This window comes from Mixophyes fleayi, chromosome 11, assembly GCF_038048845.1.
Source record: "Mixophyes fleayi isolate aMixFle1 chromosome 11, aMixFle1.hap1, whole genome shotgun sequence".
Classification (NCBI taxonomy): Eukaryota; Metazoa; Chordata; class Amphibia; order Anura; family Limnodynastidae; genus Mixophyes; species Mixophyes fleayi.
In genome coordinates, this window is record NC_134412.1 from 55,279,544 (window position 1) to 55,305,071 (window position 25,528).

At 40.4% G+C, this 25,528-nt stretch overlaps 1 protein-coding gene across 2 annotated transcripts in view; it reads left to right on the plus strand.

The window, feature by feature from the left end:
* Window positions 1-25,528, plus strand: part of SMIM35 (small integral membrane protein 35) — a 71,390-nt gene that overhangs the window by 27,117 nt on the left and 18,745 nt on the right. For both annotated transcript variants that reach the window (XM_075191640.1, XM_075191641.1), the window contains one exon: window positions 19,315-19,425. In XM_075191640.1, the coding sequence (XP_075047741.1) occupies window positions 19,317-19,425 (109 nt within the window). In that variant the 5' untranslated portion in view covers window positions 19,315-19,316. The remainder of the gene's footprint in view (window positions 1-19,314; window positions 19,426-25,528) is intronic.

Genomic DNA, 25,528 nt, shown 5'->3' on the forward strand with positions numbered 1-25,528 from the left:
ATGCTAATATAGTCTATAAAGGATGTACATAGTGATACTCAGCACCATGTTTATATAGTCTATACAGGATGTACATAGGGATAATCAGCACCATGCTAATATAGTATATACAGGGTGCACATAGTGATACTCAGCACCATGCTAATATAGTCTATAAAGGATGCAAATAGGGATGATCAGCACCATGTTAATGTAGTGTATACAGGATGTATATAGTGATACTCAGCATCATTCTGTTATAGCGTATACAGGATGTACATAGTGATACTCAGCACCATGCTGATATAAAGTAAATAGAAAGTCTATAGTGATACACAACACTATACTGATATAGTGCATACAGAATGTCTATAGTGATACTCAGCGCCATGCTGATATAATGTATACAGAATATCAATAGTGATATTCAACACTATGCTGATATAGCGCATACAGAATGTCTATAGTGATACTCAGTGCCATGCTAATATAGTCTATAAAGGATGTACATAGTGATACTCAGCACCATGTTTATATAGTCTATACAGGATGTACATAGGGATAATCAGCACCATGCTAATATAGTATATACAGGGTGCACATAGTGATACTCAGCACCATGCTAATATAGTCTATAAAGGATGTACATAGTGATACTCAACACCATGTTAATATAGTGTATATAGGATGCAAATAGGGATGATCAGCACCATGCTGATATAGTGTATACAGGATGTACATAGTGATACTGAGCACCATGCTGATATAGTCTATAGAGAATGTGCATAATGATACTCAGCACCATGTTAATATAGTGTATACAGGATGTATATAGTGATACTCAGCATCATTCTGTTATAGCGTATACAGGATGTACATAGTGATACTCAGCACCATGCTGATATAAAGTAAATAGAAAGTCTATAGTGATACACAACACTATACTGATATAGTGCATACAGAATGTCTATAGTGATACTCAGCGCCATGCTGATATAATGTATACAGAATATCAATAGTGATATTCAACACTATGCTGATATAGTGCATACAAAATGTCTATAGTGATTCTCAACATCATTTTCATGTTGGAGCTCATTTAAAGTGGTGGTAGTCAGTTTCACAATACTGACTACCCCGACAGAGGACAGAACGCCATGAGGAGTGGGATGATCTAGTACACCGACCTTGAAAGAAAACTACTGCTCAGAATCCAGATTACGTCATATCCCGATTGGCTGTCTTGTACACTGCTGAAAATGACGTTATTAGAAAACACCGACTTCCCTTAAAGCGCCGCTGGACGAACCCGCCTGTTATATAAGATAATACTTACAGGAAATATATAACAGGCGGGTCCATCCAGCAGCGCTTTAAGGGAAGTCGGTGTTTCTAATAACGTCATTTTCAGCAGTGTACAAGACAGCCAATCGGGATATGAAGTAATCTGGATTCTGAGCAGTAGTTTTCTTTCAAGGTCGGTGTACTAGGTCATCCCACTCCTCATGGCGTTCTGTCCTCTGTCGGGGTAGTCAGTACCGTTAATTGGTACTACACCCATTTAAAGGGGGATGCATTTGTGCCCCTACCATGCAAAGTAAAAAGATGCATGCAAGAAAAAGCATACTTACATGGATATTTTCAGGAATATGCTTCTCAAAATCTTTGCCTTAAAACAGTATCATTTGTGCTACATGCTCGTTAGATATACAAGTGTATAGACAATTCCCAGTGATAGTGTTAACATTTGGCTTGACAGTATTAGTAGTAAATGCTAAATTATCCTATTATATAGGATAATTATATTATCCTATATAATATAATATATAATATATATTATATATAATATATATTATATTATATACTAATATAATAATGTGTCATACACAATAAAGTGTCATATACACAAGAGAGAATAATGTCATGACAATTATTACTAAAGGAAAAAGTCTAATTTTCAATTTAAAATGTGATAAATACCACACTGATAGAGTGTATACAGGATGCCTATAGTGATACCCATGCATTAGTCGCATTAAATGCTGGGGGTATTAAATTCCTTTTCCGTAGAATATTGACATTGACTTAATTTATCACTTTATAACCTCTAAATATTGTCCTGTTTTATGGTAACAACTTAAATGTCAGGAGATAGCTGTAGATTATTTGGAAAAGTGTATGTGATATGTGGGTTATAGGTTAGGATGTGCATGATAAAGGCTACATATTTTAGGAGTGACTACAGTGTAGGTCTTGCAGGACAGGTCCAGTAAGTGATGCATCACTCAAGTATCTTTGACAATTTTGGGGCCCCTCACGTGTACTCATTATTCACAGTGTGGAAATAGGTCAGAGGTGGATGACATTTAGGAAGGTGACAAAGCAATATCAGTAGGGCAGGTGTAGACACAGAAAAATGCTAAGTACGTATATGCTAATATCTAATCACAGTACTCCAGACCTGCCAACTTAAACGTTTGTTTCTCAGTGTGAGTAAGCGCAGCACTCTACATAACTGAAGGCTTACATTGCTGTAGGACAGAAAGATTCATTTGCATAATATGCATAGCATGGTACACTTCCGAAAAACAGGTATAATTCCTGCTCATGCATGGTGTTAAAATATATGCTTTAAATATAGATATATAATAATATAATATGGTGAAACAATAATATACCAATTTGGACATAAAAGAATACTTGGCATATGTACTGTGGTAAAAATTATACTGAAAATTTAAGTGCAAACATGCTAATATTTTTTCTTAGTAGCAGATACCAAATTTCCCTGGGGACCAGTGTAAAAACACAGCCTCCCCTGGCTGTATCTTGCACTTCTAATAACACATATCAGCTTCCTCGTCTATTCCTCTTGTCCTTCGTTTTATTTTTCTAATAGCTCATCTGCCATATGTTATCTCAAGCCCACTGTAATTCACGCCTCCTGTTGAGTCATTGTACCTTAATTAATTTCCTAGTTTGTCATTGTTTTCTGAACACATTTGTTCACTATTCACGACTGTCTTTATGTATTTACTTGTTTAAGTCCGTTCCCTTGTTCTGTGTCTACCTACCCTTGTGCACCACTACATTGCATCCTTGTCCTGTGTTTTGTTCGTGTCTGCTCTTGTATGTACCCCCACCACAGTGACATTGTCCTGTGTGATACTTTGCTTTGCGTGTGCCCCACACAGGGTCGGCGCTACCACTAAGGCTGGGTATACCCTACAGAAAATGTCTCCCATTGCGATATCATTAACAATTTTACCAACAACTGAAAGTTCTGATAAACTTGCCGATTCATGTGTACACAGTATAGACATTTTACAAGATTTACCTTCAGATCTGTGCTCTTCACCTGTCATAACCATCGGCTCTTAAGATCGTGACTCTGTAAACTCTATGGAGACCTGCCTATACTGGAGGTCGTGACTGCATACACACTGCAGAATTGGAACAACATCGTTCCATCACTGACCGAGATTTTTAGTACATTTATAAAATCAAATCAAACAATAGGATGTGCTTTGGTACGGTAAAACATGAACGTTCAAGAGTACACACTAATGTGATATCAGGCAGAATGGTCGTTTTACGAGAGATTTGGGTAACATGCCCGATAATTGGGTGTAAAACCTGTAGTGTGTACCCAGCCTAAGCAACCCTAAGGGATTGCCTAGTGGCGCCTCTGGGGGGAAGCATGAAAGCGTGGTGCCTAGGTCGACTAGCAGACATGCGCTGGTCCTACATGTGTAACTGCCACCCTACCCTTTGTTGTACAGTGGGTATTAAACCCTTATTGTAGTGGTGGTAGTCACAATATGTGAGAGTCGTAGTGCACTCCTGAGCACCCACAGAACCCCCTCACCACAGGAAATGATAGATCATTTGTTTAATCTAAGAAAAAAAAAAGAACCATCAAATTTTCAGCACTTATGAGAGTCTGCCCACACATGTTCATTGTGATTATCAGGAATCCTTTGAGTTCAGTGCAAGCTTTAAAATATGTATTATATCACATTCTGAGGAGCTGATGTTTTCTCCATGCGAGTAAGTCTTTAACAATCACTCAACACATAAAGGACATTGTGCTACAGTAAAATGTATAAGATCAATTTGATCAGACTGCATATGCTATAATCGCTAGCCATGGTGTTATCAGAAAGCCACAACCCATCACTGCTCCTGCACAGTCAAATCAATAAAAGACAGCCTATGTTAATATTGGGACGAACTGGAAAATCAGGTGTAGGGTGCACATAAGAGAATTTACAAAAATGATCACAGTATATAAAGGCATCATAATAATAGTGTGACGTTTAGTTGTTTTGTTTTATGTTTTGCCAAATGACCCTACAGTTTACATTGTCACATACACATCTGATACTATAAACATGTATCACAAAAATACTTTTTGATAGCTCTGCATGTGGTGGTAAGACACTTTTAATGTTATTATTAAGGGCCCTCTGGTGGCAAAGATATGAATTTGATTCTCAAATGTAATTCTTCTCTTATAGAAGTCAGTGGTAGAGATTCATTAAGCGATCATTTTCAGCTTCACATTATTTATATGATGGTCAGATGTGTTGGATTCAATTTATTTGTTATGATATATAAATCCTAGTTCACATTCATAATCAGTTAAAAACCTACCTTCGAAATTTTCTGTAGGGTGTACCCAGCCTTAGTGGTAGCACCGACCCTGTGCGGGGCACACGCAAAACATTATCACCATCATCATCTATTTATATAGCGCCACTAATTCCGCAGCCCTGTACAGAGAACTCATTTACATCAGTTCCTGCCCCATTGGAGCTTGCAATCTAAATCCCCTAACATACACACAGGCCGAGAGAGACTAAGGGCAATTTAATAGCAGCCAATTAACCTACTAGTATGTTTTTGGAGTGTGGGAGGAAACCGGAGCACCCGGAGGAAACCCACGCAAACATGGGGAGAACATACAAACTCTACACAGATAAGGCCATGGTCAGGAATCAAACTCATGCCCCCAGTGCTGTGAGGCAGATGTGCTAACCACTGAGCCACCGTGCTGCCTCTCTCTTACTAAGGAAGGTTTTTATGCTAACTGGTGTTGTCAATATCCCTATCTACCTAGTGAACTACAGAAACCAAATGGGACTTTTTTTAAAAAATGCATTATGCAAATACTATTGCAATCACATACAGTATGGCAAGAACATGTCTAATAATAAAAGGGCACCAGCATGGTTAAATAAGAAAGAATTGGTGATAATAAGGGTAACAGAGAGTATTTATATTGTTAAAACTAGAAGGGACTGAAAACTCATTTTGGAAATACAGAGAATGTGTGAAAAAGTAAATCAGGTTAGAAAGTTTTAAATCTGAAAGACTGATTACTAAAAGACAGTAAGTCTGATCCCAAAACATCTTTGAGAAAAATAAAACCATAAAAAAATAGGTCCACTAAATGATACAGATAGACAACTATTGTAGAAGATAAAGAGAAAGCTGAGCTTTTAAATATATTTTGAGCTAAGTTGAACAGTTTACTAATGAGAACAGCAAACCTCAAACTTCGAGAACAGTAATGTTCTTTGCGCAAAATAAATAAAATGGTAAAATACTATAAGATGTAGCCATTTTATAGCTAATTTAACATTATTTTGATTTTATTTATATAGTCTTTATTTAAGAAACAGAACTAAGGACTGACACATAACCGCTTACAGAGTTAATAGGAATTAAGTAAACAGAAAAAATAATTACACTTGTAAAACTGATGGAAGAGAGGATTACAGAAGAAGGGGATGGTGGTGGATGTGGCACAAATAAACAAGATATATGTATAATATTCTTAAGAAGGAAAGGTGTATTGTGGTGCTTAAAAAACCTAGATCAAGGAAGTTGCTCTGGTTGTGGAGTTTGTTATAGGTTATGACATCCAGGATGAGGATTGAGAGGGAAGAGCTGCTTAAGAGGTTCCGGGAGGGACGGACAAGTTTCAAAGAGCCTGTTTATAGGTGGCACAAAATAAATCAGACCTGGGAGGAGAGGCATCAGCTGTTTCGCTATAAGTTTGGCAAATACATTTTATATCCAAATTGAGCAATGAAATGGGGCGGTAGCTGGGGCACATGAATGGGTTATTTTCCTCTTTCGGGCTTATATTTATGTGGTCTTAAAACAATATTTTGTCCAACAGATTCTTCTAAGTCAGTTGGTGTTAAGGGGCCTCCAATAATGTTCTAGTTTATCAGTGAGTGTTGGACAGTGAACATCTTTAAGGTATTGAGTCTTCTCTCTCTCCCTGGAAATGATTTTCCTGAGGAGATTGATAGATTCAAATTATACAAATTCGAATATTTTGATCTGTATGTATTAACCTATCTTTCTCAGCTTTCACAGGGCGTATTTAAGTAAGATACTATCGTTCTCTGAGGTCTCTTGCCAAGAGCCTTCCAGGTTTATCATCCCCAATGGAAAAACTTGTTCCTACAGTGCCTGAGGCAAGTTTCACTGAGTCAGACAAAAGTTTATTTAGAGTCACAGATTTCAACTTGTCTAGTGTTTCCAATGAGTGAGATAGTTTATGTTTAGTATCCAAATTTTGAATTTTATATAGGAGGGCATCTTAGGTTGGGTGCACATAACAGGTTTTTCACCCAATTATCGGGCCAATCACACGATAAATGACTGTGTGGCCTGATATCGCATTAGTGTGTGCGCTTCAATGATGAACTATTATCGTCCCAAAGTACATCATATCTTTTTTATAAACAGACTAAAAGTCTCATTCAACCATGGAACAATGTAGTTCCAAATCTGCAGTGTGTAAGCACTCATGACCATATATCCATACAGTTTACAGAGTCATGATCTTTTCAGCCGATGGTTATGACAGATGAAGAGCACAGATTTGAAGGTAAATCTTGCAAAACGTGTATAGTGTGTACACATGAATCAATGTTCTGATTGAGACTTTCAGTTGTTGGTAAAATTGTTAATTGTATCACATCAGCAGAATTTTCTGTAGTGTGTACCCAGCCTTACACTCCTTCATCTCTTTCTTGAAGAAGGTACCTAACTGTAACCCAGATGTCACAGTTGTGGGCCTCCCGATGGGTCACTTTAGATATTTCCTCGTTATCATTGAAGGAAATGTACTGATGCAGGGCCACTTCCAACTGGGCCTTACTTGTAATATATTGGAAACACCCCATTTAAAATGCATCTCCTGGATGATGACAACTTCAACCCTCTCAGTGTGAAAGGTATGGAGCAGACTTGCGCACTTCTCTGGGATGTACTGCCCCCTGAAGTTATTAGACAAAAGTTTTAACTTATCCATTTCTCAATGGCACCAAGTTAGGATCTTCCACATCCAATGTACCAAGCCTTTCATATTGCCTCCAAGAGCTGGTTTCAAATAAACTTAGTCCCCATGGGGAAGAGGGTAGAAAAACACAATGTAAAAAGAGTTATTACAAACATTGTAAAGAACCGTAATAACACATAGTGAATAAAACATTACGCTCTTGAGGTCATGGGTGAAGAGAAATTGACCCATGAGCAACTAATCTGCAGCAAATTTAGCTATAGGGGTAATAGGGCAGGTGACAGCCTAACTGACATATAAAGTACACATTACCTCAATTTGTACATCAGTAAACAGGGGAGCCTAACACTAAAGGTACCTAAAGTGAGGAGCATATTACTAAGCTATGTAAGGGGACGGAACTAATAAAGATACACTTGTATTTATGGGAGTTTATTTTATGGGATTGTCCTGGGTGCCGATAGGTAATAGGGAAGGGGAGAAGGGAGCTATGTCATTTCTCTATTAAGATTATTACACCAAACAGAGGGGAAGAGGTCACTATATTGAAACCCAGCAAAAGTAAAGTCTTCTAAGAGCCATCAGATATGGCACAAATCAGTAGCATCAGTTACGGCTTAAGGAGAGAAAGGTTAAAAGCCCTTCAAAACTAGGAATATTACGTTAGAAAGTGTAATCTTGTCCACAATGTCAGGTTTCCCTTTGTACATCTGAGATTGGTGTTGAACGGTGTCTCCTTCTAGTTTTACGGGAAGTTTGCCATTCCTATTAAATTCAATTTCATCCACACTCCTGTTCTTTCTCAGAATGTCCTCTTTGACCGTGAAGTAGAGTAGTGGCACTGTCATGGTTTGGTATTCTGGACTCTGGATCCGTTCAATAGATGTTATAGGAACGGATCCTCGGGGAGTGAGAGTATGGTAACACACTGGCAAGTGGTAGTAGTAGCCCGAGGGTCAACAGATGACAGATGCAGGATAAAAGTACAATCAGCGGTTTAATGATGACTGGATGAATTAACAGGAAAGTCTTGATATATATATATATATATATATATATATATAATATATATATATATATAGACACTAGGAGCGTAGAACAAGGTGGGCGGAGCCACCGGCAATATCATATGCAATGAGAACAATCAGCATGTAATATAGATATGGCATAGAATGAACAGTCCAGCAATAAGGTGGAAAGAATAAGGCAGCAGGTATATGGTATCACAATAGAGCAGCACACATCAGAGGAAAGAGTAACAGTCCAGTTAGCAATATAATCACAATACACGGCAGGGATCCGGTACCATACAATGCCTTAATACTTTCATTAATACATGAACAGTTCAGCCAGAGAAGAGAACAACAAGCAGCTTGGTGATATGACCTGTAGTGCCACTGAGCCACAGAGGCCAATGCGGAGTAGATGAAGCTTGAACAGGACGACTCAGAGAGATGACTTGAAACAGTAGAATAATAGCCTGACGAAGTCAGGTGTGGTTTAAGCAGTCCAGTCCTAGGATCAGCGATACAGTGGAGGCAGGTGTAGCTTGAGCAGTATAGCCCGTGGAGTAGCACACAGTGGAGACAGGTGCAGTTTGAGCGGTATAACCTGTGGAGTAACACACAGCAGAGATGGTTGCAGCTTGAGCGGTATAGCCCGTGGAGTAGCACACAGCAGAGACAGGTGCAGCTTGAGCAGTATAGCCCGTGGAGTAGCAACACAGCAGAGGGAGGTGCAGCTTGAGCGGAACAGCCCACGGAGTAGCAACACAGCAGAGGCAGCTTGAGCGGTACAGCCCGTGGAGTAGCAACACAGCAGAGGCAGGTGCAGCTTGAGCGGTACAGCCCGTGGAGTAGCAACACAGCAGAGGCAGGTGCAGCTTGAGCGGTACAGCCTGTGGAGTAGCAGCACAGCAGAGACAGGTGCAGCTTGAGCAGTATAGCCCGTGGAGTATCACACAGCAGAGACAGGTGCAGCTTGAGCTGTATAGCCCGTGGTGTAGCAACACAGCAGAGACAGGTGCAGCTTGAGCAGTATAGCCTGTGGAGTATCACACAGCAGAGACAGGTGCAGCTTGAGCTGTATAGCCCGTGGTATAGCAACACAGCAGAGGCAGGTGCAGATTGAGCTGTATAGTCCTTAACAGCAACACAGCAGAGACAGGTGCAGCTTGAGCAGTATAGCCCGTGAAACAGCAACACAGCAGAGGCACTGACAATCCAGGTGAGAACACACAGAATAGGTAGGAACCTAATCAGACAGGTAACTTGATCAACAGGCCCAGAGGAAAGGGAGGAAGTGCCTTTTCAAGTCTGGAGCCAAAACAGGAACCAATAGGAATCTTAATTAGAAGTAGCTAGGTAATCAGTCTGCACATGCGCAGAACAGAACTTAGAGGTTTGAAGTCTGTTAGTGAGACACAGGTGAATGTCTCAGTCTTTGTCTATGGAAACCGAATGAGCAACGTGTGACAGGCACCCAAACCACTGGCAAGCATGGATATCGGGGCCAGGCAAGGCAGAGAGGGAAGTGGCGTAACGGTATAATAAAAAAGTATGCCACTAACTCCGGCCATATCCCCAGCTGCCTGGCCCGCCTCCCCCGAAACCATGTCAACAGAACATGTCCCCAGCCCGCCTCCCCTGAAACCATGTTAACAGAACAACATGGTTAATTGAAAGACATAAAATTGTATATTATAGAAATATTATAGAAAGGGCCTGGAACCCAGAGGGTGAATCACGGCACATAGGAATTGCTAGCAGAAATATAAAGGAAAAAAAACTATTTACAGTATTGCAAGTAATACTGATACCAGCCCAACAAACCGATACGTCCATCCAGGAGTGTTAAGAAGTAAGGGTGGGTTCCAAGGATCCCTTTCAAGGCATAAACTATTCAACATCATGGCCATTATCCAGCATCCACAAGAAAAGATCTCACAAGAAAATCTGGTCTGGGCTGTACCTATAAGTGAAGAAAACATCAGAACTAGCCCAGTGTTGGATCAAGTAGACCCCACTGTAGAACAATCGGGTGGGATTGGGGCCTGATGTTGAGTGGAGTTGAGAACACAGGTAATGTCTGAGCCCTTCAGCAGTTGGGCGCCTTCTTCAGGGGTGGAGATGACATGTATGCAGTTATTTCTCTGAACAATGAGCTTCACGGGGAAACCCCATCTATATGGGATATCATTATCTCTGAAGACTGCGGCGACTGTGTGGAATGATCGTCTCTTAAGGACAGTTGTTGCAGAGAAATCTGGAAAGAGTTGAATGCCAGCCAGAATTGCCATATTCACCACGGCTCGAGCTTATTGTAAGAGCTGCTCTTTAATGTGAAAAAAGTGCATCTGGAGATGTGTGTCCCTCGGTGCCGAGCCTGTGAAAGCTCTTGGCTTTGGTAAGTGAAGAACGATAGGAAGGTCTCCATCCTAAGTAGAGGGAAGCAATTTACAGAATTTACAGAATAAAGTCAGGACATAAGAGTGTAGATCCACGTTAAGTACAGATTCCGGAATGACACTAATTTTAACATTGTTGCTCCTGGAGCGATCTTCCATATCTGCCATTTTATCTTTAAAAGAGTCCAGTTCCTGGTGTAAAGCTTCATGAGTGTCAATCAAGGAGTTATGAGATTCTCTCCAATTTTTTTAACCAGGTGATTAGTGCATTCCACAATTTCCTATATTTCGTGTTTCATTTCACAGATAGATGACTTCATAGTTGTGGTAAGCTCTGAAATAAGAGCAGCGAAAATTTGTTGTATAGTACCCACAGTGAGAGGGGCGTTTGGGTCAAGAGGTGTCGACGAGGAAGAGGGAGGCTTTCACTGTGAAGTAATGGAGTCTGCAGGTAATATCTCAGGGTCTCTCTGGTTGAAGTCCTCATGGTCTAAGAGCACTACACTCCCTATCGAAGTGAATCTGAGTATCTGGATTATTGTCTAGGAGCTTATTAAATATCTCTGTAAGAGCATTCAAAATACGCTCAAGGGGGACATCTTCTGGCATACCTTCCTCAGACTGTTGCTGTGACCTCTGTTATCTAGGCCATCTAGGTGCTTTCAAATATCTACTAATTCTTTAGCCTGTTAGTCAAACATTTCTTTTAATTTCTTGATACAACATTCTGTTGCGTATTGTGACTCTTCCTGGGACGCCACCAGATCCGTAATTTGTGCAAGATTAGTTTACATCAGTGTGACCTGCGATTGTCCTAAAGAGTGCAGGCTTTCCTTTGTTGGTAGAGACTGAGTGTCCTGCTTAGTTGTTAGCTGCAATGTATCCTATGAGTCTTGAGATTGCATTTGTGCCTGTCGAGGGGCTGATTATCTGTCAGAATAGCAGAAGCGGAAGGAGGAACAGATGCGAAAAAGTTGTTTAAACGCTGCTTGGGTGGATGAATCCTTGGGTTTCCCTGTGTCTTTCTTAATGTCTCCCTTCTGGTCTTTCCCCATTGAGGACTATGGGACGCTTTCCACTTAGACAATCATATTTGGTATGTGGGGGCTACATTGGCCCTTAGGAAATAAGATGGTATTTCTCTGGCCACTATTAGGACATATAAAGCTGACAAGGGGAGATAGCTTTCTTTATTGAAAGCACAGGTGAGTGAGTTGCAATAATACAAGTGCACTTGGTGGCAGTGTAATTGCAGTACAAGAACTTGGCAAAGTACTTACTGTAAGATCACCAATGGCCACCAGGTGGCAGCAGAATTAACTTGTCTCACATATGCAGAGTTGATGGGATGTGGATGTTCAAACTTGTTTACCCTTTATCTAAGTGACCGGAGGCAGCGTAATCGAAGGTGACAGGCTTGTAAGAAGTGCTGTATTAGTCTATTGACCTGCCCTCACCCCACTGGTGGCCAATGTAATCCGGTGCTGGCTACCAGTGTGATAGTACTCCTGAAGGGGTTCTTATATACGGGAGCTCCTCAACACTCTCTGCCTTCTGCTCCAGATAGTGCTGGATGGTCGAGGCTGACAAATAGTGGATTTCTGTTATGGTTCCCAGAAAAAGAACCATGGTGTTGTGTTAGTGAAACAATTTTTTTAAACAGTAACTCAGTTCATAGCAGCAGTGGGTTCCAACATCAAAAATAGCAGGTATACACGGATGACACAGAAATCAACAGATGCAAGGAATGGTTATTGGCAAAATTAGGTCATAGAGGCATCAGGTTCCCGATAGCAAAAATAGCAGGTATAATGGTAAACACAGATTCCTAGACACAAGGAATGAACTGCAGCACAGGATAGCAGGATTACCAGATTTGGATCTGAGGCTGGAGATGCAGGGTCCTAGGCACAACGGATGAACTGGTTTACCCAATGGAGCAGGTAAGACTAGTGTCCGCTCGAGAATCAAGCAAAAGGGGGGTCAGACACGCCAGGGGTCCTAAGCCGGAAAATCCACAAAAGAACTAGGGAACAGGCAAGAGCAAAGTCAAAACAAAGGCAGGATATGAGTCACAAGAGGAGGTGCAGAACCTAGACTAAGCAGTAGGCAATTACCAGAAAGTCAGTCAGGATCAGAACACAGGAGTACACCGAGGAACCAGCAGCGGCAAAGGAACTGGCACAGATTGCAGGGAAAGGCAGTCTCTTAATGGCTAGACACAGGTGATCATGATCAAGCTCAGATGATGAGTGTTTAACCCATATGAAGGACAGAGTCCTAACAATTCCGATTATATGTCACTGGTGAGAAGATATGACAGGATGTCTCCTCATCTGTTGGTGGGGCTGCAGCTCACAAATTTTTGTATCCCATGATTCCGGTGGATCAAAGATGCCCAGATTAGGATGGGTGTGTGTTCCAGTGTTGAGGGAGCCCCAAGATAAGAAGAAGGCAGACAAGTGCAGGAGGTTATTCCTGGATCAGGAGAAACTTCAGAAACCTGCAGGTGATCGGGTGAGACAGGTTGGCTCCAGTAGCAGATGGACCATTTGAAGGAGATCACCCGATATGTTTCACAGGGTCTGAATCTGAGCAGGCCTGATTGCTGGCTGACATAAGCATAGATGGATTTGGCAGGCTTTGAGACTCAAATTGGAGGGGGACCAAAAAACTACCCCTCCAACTTGTCCTGATCATGTAACTCAGATTGCCAGCAGGTTGGTTGAATTAGAGTATATCGAAGATTGTACCACAAACATATTTATGACCCTCGAACCAGTGAAATTCGATCAAATTTCAAACTAGTTCAAAATTTTCGATCATTCCTAATAATTATCTTTATTGCAGTGGAAGGTGTAATTATTATCTATGCATATTGCAGCAATGAAATATTACTTGTTACCACAACTTGTTATTATTTTATTGATGTGGTGATACTTGGCTACCATGGCAAAAATTATGCAGACTAATAAATGCTACTTACCTCTCTGGAATTCCCTTCTCAGTTCTACTGAGCATTCATGGGGGCCTAAAGAATGTTTGGAACTGGAAGCTTGTTTTGTGCTTCCAATTCCTCTTTTTAAACTTTTATATATAAAAATATAGTAGATATAATAAAAAAGTTAGTTTATATGTAAAAGAAAAAAAAAAATGTATTAATGCCATCCTGAGATGGCTTGATAAATAGGTTATCCCATAAAAAGGCGGTTTCATCGCCAGCTATAGAGATGCTACGGTCGGCTTTAACCCCTTAGATGTATAGAGTGAAGTGAAAAAAATCCCTATCACTAGTGAAAACTCACATTTGTGAGTAAATGGGACTTTTTGCCATCTGATAAATAGAGCCCAGATTAAAGGAACTGTGTTCAGTAAGTGATAGACCACTATTTCCTACGTTTATGTTCTCCCTCATAACTAGGTCAGTGCTACAATATTGGCAAAGATTCAAACTGGATGTTGGCAGTGCAATCGATTCAATTGGGTTTTGGTAAATGTCCAATACTGTTCAACATAACAGTCTGGTACATAAACTGAGGACTAAGGAAAAAAGTATGTACATGGGTAGATAATTGATAGGATGAAATAAGACAAAGGGTCTTCATGTATTGTAATACATGGATTGGAGTGGGGTACAAGGGGTTCACAGACATTTAATTGAAAGGATTGAGAGAACAATAAATCATAATGATTAGAGCCAGAAGCTGCACAAAACTCTAAACTTCTTGATTACCTCTGTGGTTGTTCGGCTGTCGACATGGTAACATTAATTTAGGCCAAATATTGGGCCTACTCCCGTCACTTGCAGGTATGCCCAGCAGCACCCTGGCCCTCTGGTTGTCCAATGGCTGGGGAGTTAATATTAATTAACCCAGGGATTAATTTAAACTCAGGATTGGATCTATATTGTGTAACTCTCAAGTAGATTAAATCTGGGCCTTAATTATTAAAATCACTTGATGAGTGATTGTATATCACTCATCCAGTGTTGTAGTGCCCCCTAACCATAGGCACCCTAGGCAACTGGCTAGGTTCACCTAATGGCAGCACTGGTCCTACTTCTACTACTCTGCAATTCTGCATGGCTCTCACTAGTCTTCTACTCTGAACTCTGCCCTGCATATCTCTCACTCTATGCCGACTGTAAGACCAGGACACAGTGTATCTTGACTGCTTGTTAAGGTCAAGAATATCACTATGGGCTTGAACTTGTAGTCAACTCGTACACTAATAAGACTAGAATAGATGATTTCTGAGGCCTAGACTTTTATGCTGAAAAACCCAAAGATTATACTACTAGATTATAAAATCAATACATTTGCATTTATCTTTAGGGGCCTGGGATGGGCTCCCTGCCTCATCCTGCTGGGACTCCTAGGTTTCCTCTATGGGCTTCTCTACGAATAGCAAGGGCCTCTCCGAGGATTCCTCCAGAAGGTCCTCTCATAATTCCTATAGGGGTTCCTCCTGGGATTCCCTGGCCTCGTCCTCTGGCTACTCTCTGGCCTCCTGCCTCAGCTCCAGTAGGCGGCATTCTGTTGGAAGAAATATGACACATTAGCATTTTATTAAATATTATCTCTCTCTTCTAGATAGATAAATACATAGATATAATCTTAGGTTTCAATATTAGTTATTAAATATCACACATGGAGCCAAATACAAAGCCCTCTATACCACTTGCATGTGGATTTAACCTAGGAGGTTTCTTAAAATGTCATTATCCTAAAGTGAATGTAGTCACATACTGATACTCCAACATCACTATTACAATACATGCCTTGTACTTGTACAATAAGCTACATTACTATCTTCAATACTTTCTCTTTACACAGAGATATAACTACATGGGTCAGATCAAACTATAATGGTATGTATTTATTTGTAAATGTGAACTTACATCTGGCAAACTCAGTCCTAACGTCCGCAAATAGCTGGAGTTGCCTCCTGCGGAGGTCACTTCAGCAGCGTTGCAGTTAAGCAACCAACCGCCTACTGCTCATTCTACACTGTACAGTAGATATGTTTTTGTAGCTTTTTATCAGCATTGCTGTCCTTGGTAAGGGCCCATTCGGGAGAAGCTTGCATGTTTGCAAGTGAATGAGACTTTTCAATATTCTTCTCACTGATTGGCTTTCAAGACATGTGTGAGTGTAGGTAATTAAGACGTGGATCCCTTTAAAACCATATCTAAAATGGCCTATACACTTTCCTTTCACTTGTCCATAAAAGAGTACTTGTCATATCCCGTTCAATTACAATAGTGGGCTGTACCAATGCAATTATGGGCATTCCAGTGCCTGGGCGTTCACACACAACAAATGGCGGGAAATTGATGTTCTGCAGACACAAAATAAATGCGGACTCTCCCCCAAGGTTTACCAAGCCCTTTGCTAAAAGCACTAGTAAGGTGACGGACTAATAGGTTACTTCGCGTTGTATGTTCTTAACCCATGTTACATCCGACAGAGCAGGCACAGTTGGTAGGAAGGCACTGCGATCAGCGGCTGATACATACGGCGATATCGCTGGTTGAGGTAACAGTGACCCTTGGACCTTTCCTGTGCAGGATCCCTTGACCTGCTTTGTGAGGGCATGTCATTGTGAGTCTAGAGGGGGTGCAGCCACTCTGATGCCAGGATTATATCATTGTGTTAATTGGATTCAGGGCCATTTCGCCATCCACCCTTAGTTCGAGTAATCAGTTGGTTAGCTGTCCCGCAGTGCACTTTCTCCACCACCAAGTTTCAATTATTAATAAAATGTGACCTATTTAGCCACCTTACAAAGTCTCAGGGTCTTTTTTTATATAAGTTAAGTGACTTTTTTTTTATCATCATCAACATCATTGTATATTTATTCAAGGCCACCAATTCCACAGTACTGTACAGAGAATATTTGACAGGTCCCTGCCCACTGGAGCATACAGTCTAAACTCCCTAACAAACATAGACAGATATCGATTGGGGTTCATTTTGTTAGCATCTAATTAACCTATTAGTATGTTTTTGGAGTGTAGGAGGAAATCAGAGCAAACAAAGGGAGAACATACATACTCCACAGAGATAAGGCCTTGGTGGGGAATCGAACACATGCCCCCAGTGCTGTGAGGCAGAAGGAATAACCACTGATCCACTGTGGTGCCCATTGTGCCATTTCGTTTTATGAAAATGGCACAATGGTGTCCTTCTGCCAGGATCTTATATAGTGTTGTTTAATTAAGTGGTGTCAGGTGTGCATGTGAATTGTCAATCACCCCATTAGATTGTGAGAGTGAATGTCAAGTTTGGTCATCACTATTGTAAATGTATGACCTGCCAGAGCCTGGCAGGAAGTGAGGTCGTTGGCTAGGCATGCTGGGAAGTTCCTGTTCTCTGTTCTGCATTCTTGTTATTCATGTATGTTATGCGTTGGGCCTGATTCATTAAGGAAAGTAAAGCAAAAAAAAAACTTTTCACCGTGGAAAAATCATGTTGCATTGGAGGGGGAGGCAAATTTAAAATGTGATGGCAGATCTATACTTGGAGTACGGCATGTTCTAGATCAACTTTTACAATTTCAGTGTAAAATAAAGCAGTCAAGTATTTGTGTGCTACATGAAAAAACAGCTAGAATTTAACTTATGTGCAAAAAAATAATCTAATTTTCACCCCTTGCATTGTAACATGGTTTGTCCAGGAGAAACCTTTTTTGCCTTACTTTCCTTAATGAATCAGGCCCATTATTTTTCACTCCTGAGAGTTGTCACTTCAGGCTTTCTACACCCACATCTACAACTATCATCCGTCAGCTACACCTGCCCCGGAGCGGGTGCAAGTCTTACGCCTGAATAGAAGAGTACTTCGGAGTACTGCAGGACTTGAATCTGTAGCATCTGCATGTGTTCATCCATACTGTACCTGACTACGTTAGTCCGCCAATTCCCACCCCGTCCTGCCCTTCAAGTCATAGGCAGTTGTAAGTGCCATTTGTGTTCAGACATGAATTGTATTCCATTGCGTTCATTGATGTAAGTGCCATTCTGGCGCATGTCTAGAGCTATTTCACACAAGATACTGCACGTAAATTGACTTTTGTCTGAAGATGAATCAAAGGGAAACATGGAAACCAGTTGCTTACTAAATGTATTTCTGAACAATACCATCTGTAAATCAGTTTCCATCAGTTTTTTTATTCTACCACTTGTGAATGTATACTATAAAATACATTTACATCTTTCTTGTAGTGTGATTTTATTTTTACCTTATGTTTGCAATTTTCTTTAATAATCCAAACCCAAAGCGCAATAAATAATATAACACAGTTGAAACAAATCTTTAGTTATGGCTGTATTATTTTCTTGTCTTTTTTGAGCTCCGTCAGCAATCAGCTAATCTGTCCAATTAAGGAAGTGTTTAATAAGCAAATCACTTGGTTAACAGATGGTATGGAGCGTCAATATATGTTTTAGAAAAATGCAAACTTAAAGAAAATGTAAAACAGCTTTCATGGCATTTTTGCCTTGTGGTGTTCTTCCTCTTTCTTTTTCCTTATACCGGTAATTTTGTTTTCACTTTTTTTCTCATTTACTCATTTTTCTTCTGGGTCCCACCTGAACAGAGAAAACAGAGGAGACAATAAAACAAAAAAACAAAAGACAATAAAAGACAATAAAACAAAAGACTGATAACACCTCTGAGACCATCATTATCATCATCAGTTATTTATGTAGCGCCATTAATTCCGCAGCGCTGTACAGAGAACACATTCACAAAGTCCCTGCCCCAGGGCAGGGACTGTCTAAATTCCCTAACACACGGACAGAGAAAGAGAGAGAGACTAGGGTCAATTTTTGATAGCAGCCAATTAATAAATCTACTAGATTGTTTTTGGAGTGTGGGAGGAAACCGGCGCACCCGGAGGAAACCCACGCAAACACTGGGAGAACATACAAACTCCTCACCCAGCGTCAGAAGTCACGTAATCACTGAGCACTTGTGCGGATCTGCATACGTAAATGGCCTTTGTGCAAACTGGAGACACTATGCAGAAGGTAGACACTGCTGAAGAAGGGCCATAAGCGCATTGTCTGTCTCTGGTGATATAAATACATGACTTAATGCACAGCAAGGAGATAGAAAGAAAAATCATTTTAGTTAGTTAATGTTGCAGGAGGGTGTGGACAAGCCAATAAATTGGATTCTCGGTTGAACATAGTAAAAAGGTAGTACTCACCTCTCTTCACCTCCCCTGTCATCCAGCGTCATATCTTTATATTTCCGGAGGTTGTATCTCACTACAACTGGTATACAGGGGCCAGCTCAGCTAGCTACAGATTCAAGTATGATTGGTTGTTGCTTCGCTCTATCTGCTCATTTAACTGCATTATCCAAGCTGCATACAAACCGGAGGAGTGTCAAATTATTGTGATAACTTTCACATGCCAGCTACAGTGAGCTAAAGATGGTCAACACACTTTAATGCTATATAAACTCTCATTTAATATTTACTCTTATGTATTTTCTACTCTTGTTATGTATCTATATGTTATATTATCTATATAGATCTAATGTATCTGTATGCCATAGGTCTAAATATGTTCTCTTGCCTCTTCCCTCTATTCTAGTCATGGTGGATGCTCTTGGCGTAGTTTTGGGCAGTAGTTTGACAGTGATGCTTGGAGCCACAGCCCTGTACATCCTGATTCGCTGGTATCAAAGTGGACGTTGTTGTAATGGTATGTATGAATTTTATGAGACGATCAGATACAATGAGGGAAGTAGTGGTTGTAATATTCTTGAAAGCTATGAGTCAAATGTTCGTGGGTGAAAAATAAAGGCAATATGGACTAGAACAGGTCAATTACATTCTGGGGAAAATGTAAAACACCAAATTTTCTCTTTTCTGTAAATGAAACTAATTGTTGATGATGTACAAACACAGTTGCAAACCCCCATTCTGATTTTGTATGTGCAGACTTAGGTTACATTGTAGGGCAGTGCATACCATCATGTCATGTCACTTCAAAGTCCTACACATGCATATAAAGGGACTTTCTAGAATTAAATGCACTTAGACTAAAATTAACTACCAGTGCTGATTACACTGACTTCAGAGAATGTGCAAATATCAGTTTGCTTAGTGTTCAGACAGCCACTAACTCACTTTTTAAAATGTGCTTTTTCCACCATTTCAAGTTCACTTTATTTCAACATAAGACATCCTTCTTAGTGGTGTCAGACTGCACTTGTTTGTGTTGAAGTGTGAGGTCATTTGCAAGAAGTTGATGTAATTGTGTCGTCAGTCTTCATTCTGATGTAATATTTAAACCTCAGAAATAGTAAATGTGAAAATATGGTCTGTTTTTATGTTTATCTCTGGATAAAGACATTACTGAGAGACACTCTCAAGTTCATTTTTTCTAAAATAAATGTTTTTATACAAGGGTATGCAAAATATAACAAGGACAAGTCATAAACTGAGTAACTGTCCAACAAGAAAAATAAAGAAATTAACAAAAGGCAAAGTTTGTCATTGTATGGCAATATCAAATAAATAGGGGGGTATTCAATTGTTAGCGAGATTTTTTTCCCCCACCGTGTTAAAAAATAACATCTCGCGTGGGTTTTTGCCGCCAATAGCGACTGTTTGGAGTTAGCGCAGCGGGAAAACTCGTGCAATTCTATTGAAAAAGAGGGACCGCTGCCCCCGCGTGTTAAAACATGTGTTTGCAAAATTTTATGGGAGTGAAGGGGAGTTTTAACGCTGTCATGTATAACACAAAAAAAAGGTTTTGCATACATTTACATACATTAGATTGCATTACACATTGATACACATTGATAATATCTACATTACAGTACTTTCTTTTAGCACATTTTTTTTATTCATCATCATCATCATTTATTTACATAGTGCCAGCAAATTCCGCAGCACTTTACAATTGGGAACAAACAATAATAAAACAATACTGGGTAACACATATAGACAAAGAGGTAAGAGAACCCTTCTCGCAAGCTTACAATCTATGGGACAATGAGAGTTTGAAACACAAGGGCATGTGCTACATCATATTGCACACTGGACCAGCTAGAATGCAAAGGTAAAAGTATTGAGTGGGCTGTGTGTGTACCAATGTTGGTCAGAGGGTTGTTGTCTTGTGTTAGCTGTGTAGAGGGTGGTAACAGGGGAGATTAAGATGCTGGTTGAGAAATATCATAAGCTTGTCTGAAGAGGTGGGTTTTCAGAGAACGCTTGAAGGTTTGGAGACTAGAGGAAAGTCTTACTGTGTGAGGAAGGGAATTCCCCAAAGTGGGTGCAGCCCGAAAAAAGTCCTGTAACCGAGAATGGGAGGATGTGATGAGAGTGGAAGAGAGACGCAGATCTTGTGCAGGACGGAGGTGTCGAGTAGGGAGATATTCTGAGACAAGTGAGGAAATGTATGTCGGTGCAATTTTGCTGACGGCCTTGAATGCTAGTAGAAGAATTTTATTTTGGATTCGCTGAAATACAGGCAACCAATGTAGAGACTGACAGAGTGGATCAGCAGAGGAAGAACGGTTTGCAAGGAAAATCAATCTAGCCGCTGCCTGCATAATAGATTGTAGGGGTTCAAGTCTGACTTTGGAAAGACCAGTAAGGAGGGAATTGCAATAGTCGATGCAGGAGATGATGAGTGCATGAATTAAGGTTTTTGCGGTGTCTTGTGTGAGATATGTTACTAAACTGCACTAGTTACTTCTATTCTAAAATGTTTATTTAGACTTTATCTGTTGTGTCTCCCTTACTGTTACACTCTGTCCTCACACTACTCCCACAGTAATTTACACATCAACTTACCTCTTTAGGATCCATATTCTTATCTCTGCCAGACTATTGCCCCCCCCCCCTCACTCCCACCAAGGAGAGCGCTGTCCATACCCTCGCCTTGTATACAGGACTTATTGCTTGTACCATGCGTAGGTCTACCTCTCCCTCCCCGCCTTTTGACCTTTATCTTTCTACACTCCGTTCCCCCACCCCCTTCAGGAAGTTGCTCTATTCAACTATTTGGCTCTATTCATCCAAATTTTATAACCCCCATGACATTGAAAATAACATCACTTGATGTTAACGGCTTCAATTACCCAACCAGATGCACTCTGGTTGTTCAATACTTTAAGTGCCAAAGCCCAGACATAAGTATGCTACAAGAGACCCATTTTAAAACTCATCTGCCTACCTTAGCTAATAGACAATATCCCTTTGCCTTCTACACTACAGCAGGTGCTAAATGTAGAGGTACTGCCATTCTTCTCCACCATATTCAGTCACTGTAACAGTTGAAAACACAATCCTAGATGAGCATGGCAGGTTTGTTATTCTTGTGGGTTCACTAAACCAAGTTCCCATTACTCTTGCCTCGGTCTATGCCCCCAATGTGCAGCAGGGTACGTTCTATGATGATTTCTTTCGTCACCTAGTCTCTAAAGGTATGATCATCATAGGCAGTGATTTTAACTCTATCCGGGATCCCTCTCTAGATTGCTCCTCCCACAGGTATATCACCTGGTCATACCAAAGAGGCCCATAACTTGCTCACTCAATTAAAATTACACAATCTCTACGATGCGTGGCGTGTCTGTTACCTGACAACTAAGGCATTTACACATTACCCTGCCCCGCATGACCTCCACTCTTATATCGATTTTTTTGTTGTTGATCATTTTAACCATTCAGAAGCTCAGAGTAGTTCAGGTCTCCCCTGTTTCCTAGACAGATCACATGGCACTTCAACTGGAACTTGATATCCCCCGCATCTCTAGTAACCCCCCTCGCAGGTATCTAAACGAGACTCTGTTGGTTAAACACGAACATGTAGTTAAAATTGCAATTCCATGGATGACTTTAAAATTAACAACATTACCCTAGGTATTTCACAGTCCATTTTATGGGAAGCTCATAAAGCTACTCTCTGAGTTTTTATTAATTTATCAATCGCTCAGAAACAAGCAGAGAGAGATCTCATTAAAGATCTGGGGGTAAATATATTAACCAGTGCATTTTGCAACTCGCCGATATTCAGTGAGTTTGACAGTTAATTTAAAAATTAGCTGTCAAACTTACCTAATATCGGCGGGTTGCAAAATGCGCTGGGTAATATATTTACCCCAGGAACCTTAGATATCAACTCTCACATTACAGAATGAGAGCTTTCTCAAAAAACGCACTTATGTAAAACTTATCTCTAAAGGGTCACCTTAATAATAAAGCGGCCAAAGCTCTATTATGGGTCTAACAGTGCTATTATGAAAAGCTACAAAAAAAGATTTTGGAAGCTAAATTCTCCTTGTGCAAATATTGAAACGCTCAATAGAATATTTGCCTGTAAGTTTGTGGATTGTTCATTAACTGTATGAACCCGAAAAGATTTCCCAATGTCTCAGGGATTACTATGCAGCCCTCTACAAACTTGACCCTATACAACCAGACGCCCATCAGCTTAAATTATCTATCCGTCATTATCTACAATCATTCCATTTTTCTAAATTGTCAAGAGCACAGGCCACTTTTCTCAGGAAATAGAACCTGAGACGATCACAGATGCTATTAAATATCTCAAGCGTCAATCAGCACTAGGGCCAGAAGGATAGCAATGCTCACCAGCTTGTTTAAGTTACTGGGAGGTGCTAAATTTAATGGGGCCAGCACTGAAGCTGGGAATGTTGTGATAACTAAGCCGTGCAGGGAAACAACTGAAGCTGGTAGTTATTGACATATTGCTTCTTAATGTTTACCTTAAGCTTTTTGCCAAGATACTGGCAAATAGATTGGGGTTGGTCATAACTTCACTGGTTCACCTGGACCAGGTGGGCTTTATATCTAATAGGCAGGCCTCCAACAACACTAGACTAATTATTGATTTGATACATGTGACTAACAGTAGGTCCCTCCCAACTCTGGTGATTGCAATAGATACAGAAGATGCATTTGATAGAGTGGCTTGGCCTTTCCTGCAGCAGATGTTGGTGGGCATGGGTCTCCAGGGTGCTTTCTGTAGGGGTATCTCTGCCTTATACCACAATCCGCTAGCAAGGGTCCTGGCAAATGGACTCTCAGTAACTCCGTTTGACATCCATAATGGTACATGTCAGGGTTGTCCCCTACCCTTCTCATTTTCGCGTTAGTTATGGAACCGCTAACTGCACACATTCGCAAAACAATGTAGATATCTCATGCACTATACACAGACAGCATATTGATAACATTGAATAAACTCCACATCACACTTCCTAATCTTGAAAGATTCATGAATATAGTCAACTATTTAACGCCAAGCTTATTGCAGACAAATCGAAAAATTGTAGATTTGAAGTTGTCCACGGAGGATCTACACGCTTTAAAATTTAATTATAACTTTACATGGCAGACTCATAAACTTAAATATTTGGATGTATACAACTTATATAGCTTACACTCTCATTATTCTCTGTTGGTCCTTCTGTGGAATAAACCTGATCTATCTGCAGGACAAGATCATCTATGCTTTTGCAATTGGACTAGCCATCATGTCATTTTTGCTCTCGATCTTGCCCCTTTATGCTTTTTCCCGCAGCTCATTGATCTCCAGAATATACTTAGGCTCCCTCACACTGCATTTTACCAATACATTCAATTACAACATTTCTTCCAGTTGCTTCTATACCACCACCAGAAATCCTATGTTTTCCCTTTGAGGCCCTCTGCCGAAATTGTCCTACATCTAAAGGTCTTATTTCAACATATATCAGTTGCTATTAGCTCACAGGCAACCATTGAAAGAACCGCATGAATTAGCCCAGGAGAGGGATACAGGGGAGATCTTTGACCCCAAAGTGTGTAATAAAATAAGAATTAATCTTTCCAAGGCCTCAATTGCAGTAAATCTTTTACAGATGGCATTGGGTGCCGACCCGTCTGGGGTTATTTTTCCCAATTCATTAGATCTATATTGGAGGTCATGCGGCCACAGGAGTACCATGCTGCATGGTGATCCTGCCCTAAAATAAGAGACTATTGGGAAGAGGTCCTCAACCTAATTAAATCAATATTAGATGTACAAATACCGAACACACCATTATATTCACTTCTAGCCAGACCCATTCCAGATATCCCTTGCCATTCTCAAAAGCTAAATGTCACATTGCCTCCCAGTGGAATAACGCTACTCTGCCATCTTTAACCACAAGGAATCAATAGTATTATGGAACGTATTACTGCAACCTTATAGAATACTCCTCACATTTTCCAGTCCACTTGGTCCCCATGAACCGAGATCTATGAGGCTGAACCACCCCTAAATACCATCTAATGTATTTGAATTTTTAAGCTATCTCAGAGACCACAGCAACTTATGTCTCCTCCTACCCCCTCTCTTTACAGCCGTTTCCTATTGTTCTAAACACCTACACAGTACTCCAAGTCATTCTTTGATTTTTGGCCTTCATCCTCAATAACCAATATCTATAGTCATTGACTTCCTTCCTATACAGTATTGGTATTTACTTATGTGTTCCCGTCCTTCCCTGTCCCATTACTATACTGATTCTGGTTTCAAATGTTAGTTTTATTTATGTGTGTTTATCTTTTTCTATGAATGTATTATTACGATACTTATAATGTAAAAAACCCCTGAAAAGTTAATAAACAGTTTGATTTAAAACGAAAAAAAAACCTCCCACCTCCCAGAAAGCATAACCAGCCCTAGTGCTGCTAACTTAGGCTGGTGCTGGCAAAGGTGGGGGGGACAAAAAACATGGGGTCCCCCAAATTTATCAGTACCAGAACTAGGCTATTTCAGCCAGGGCTAGTGGCACTATAGC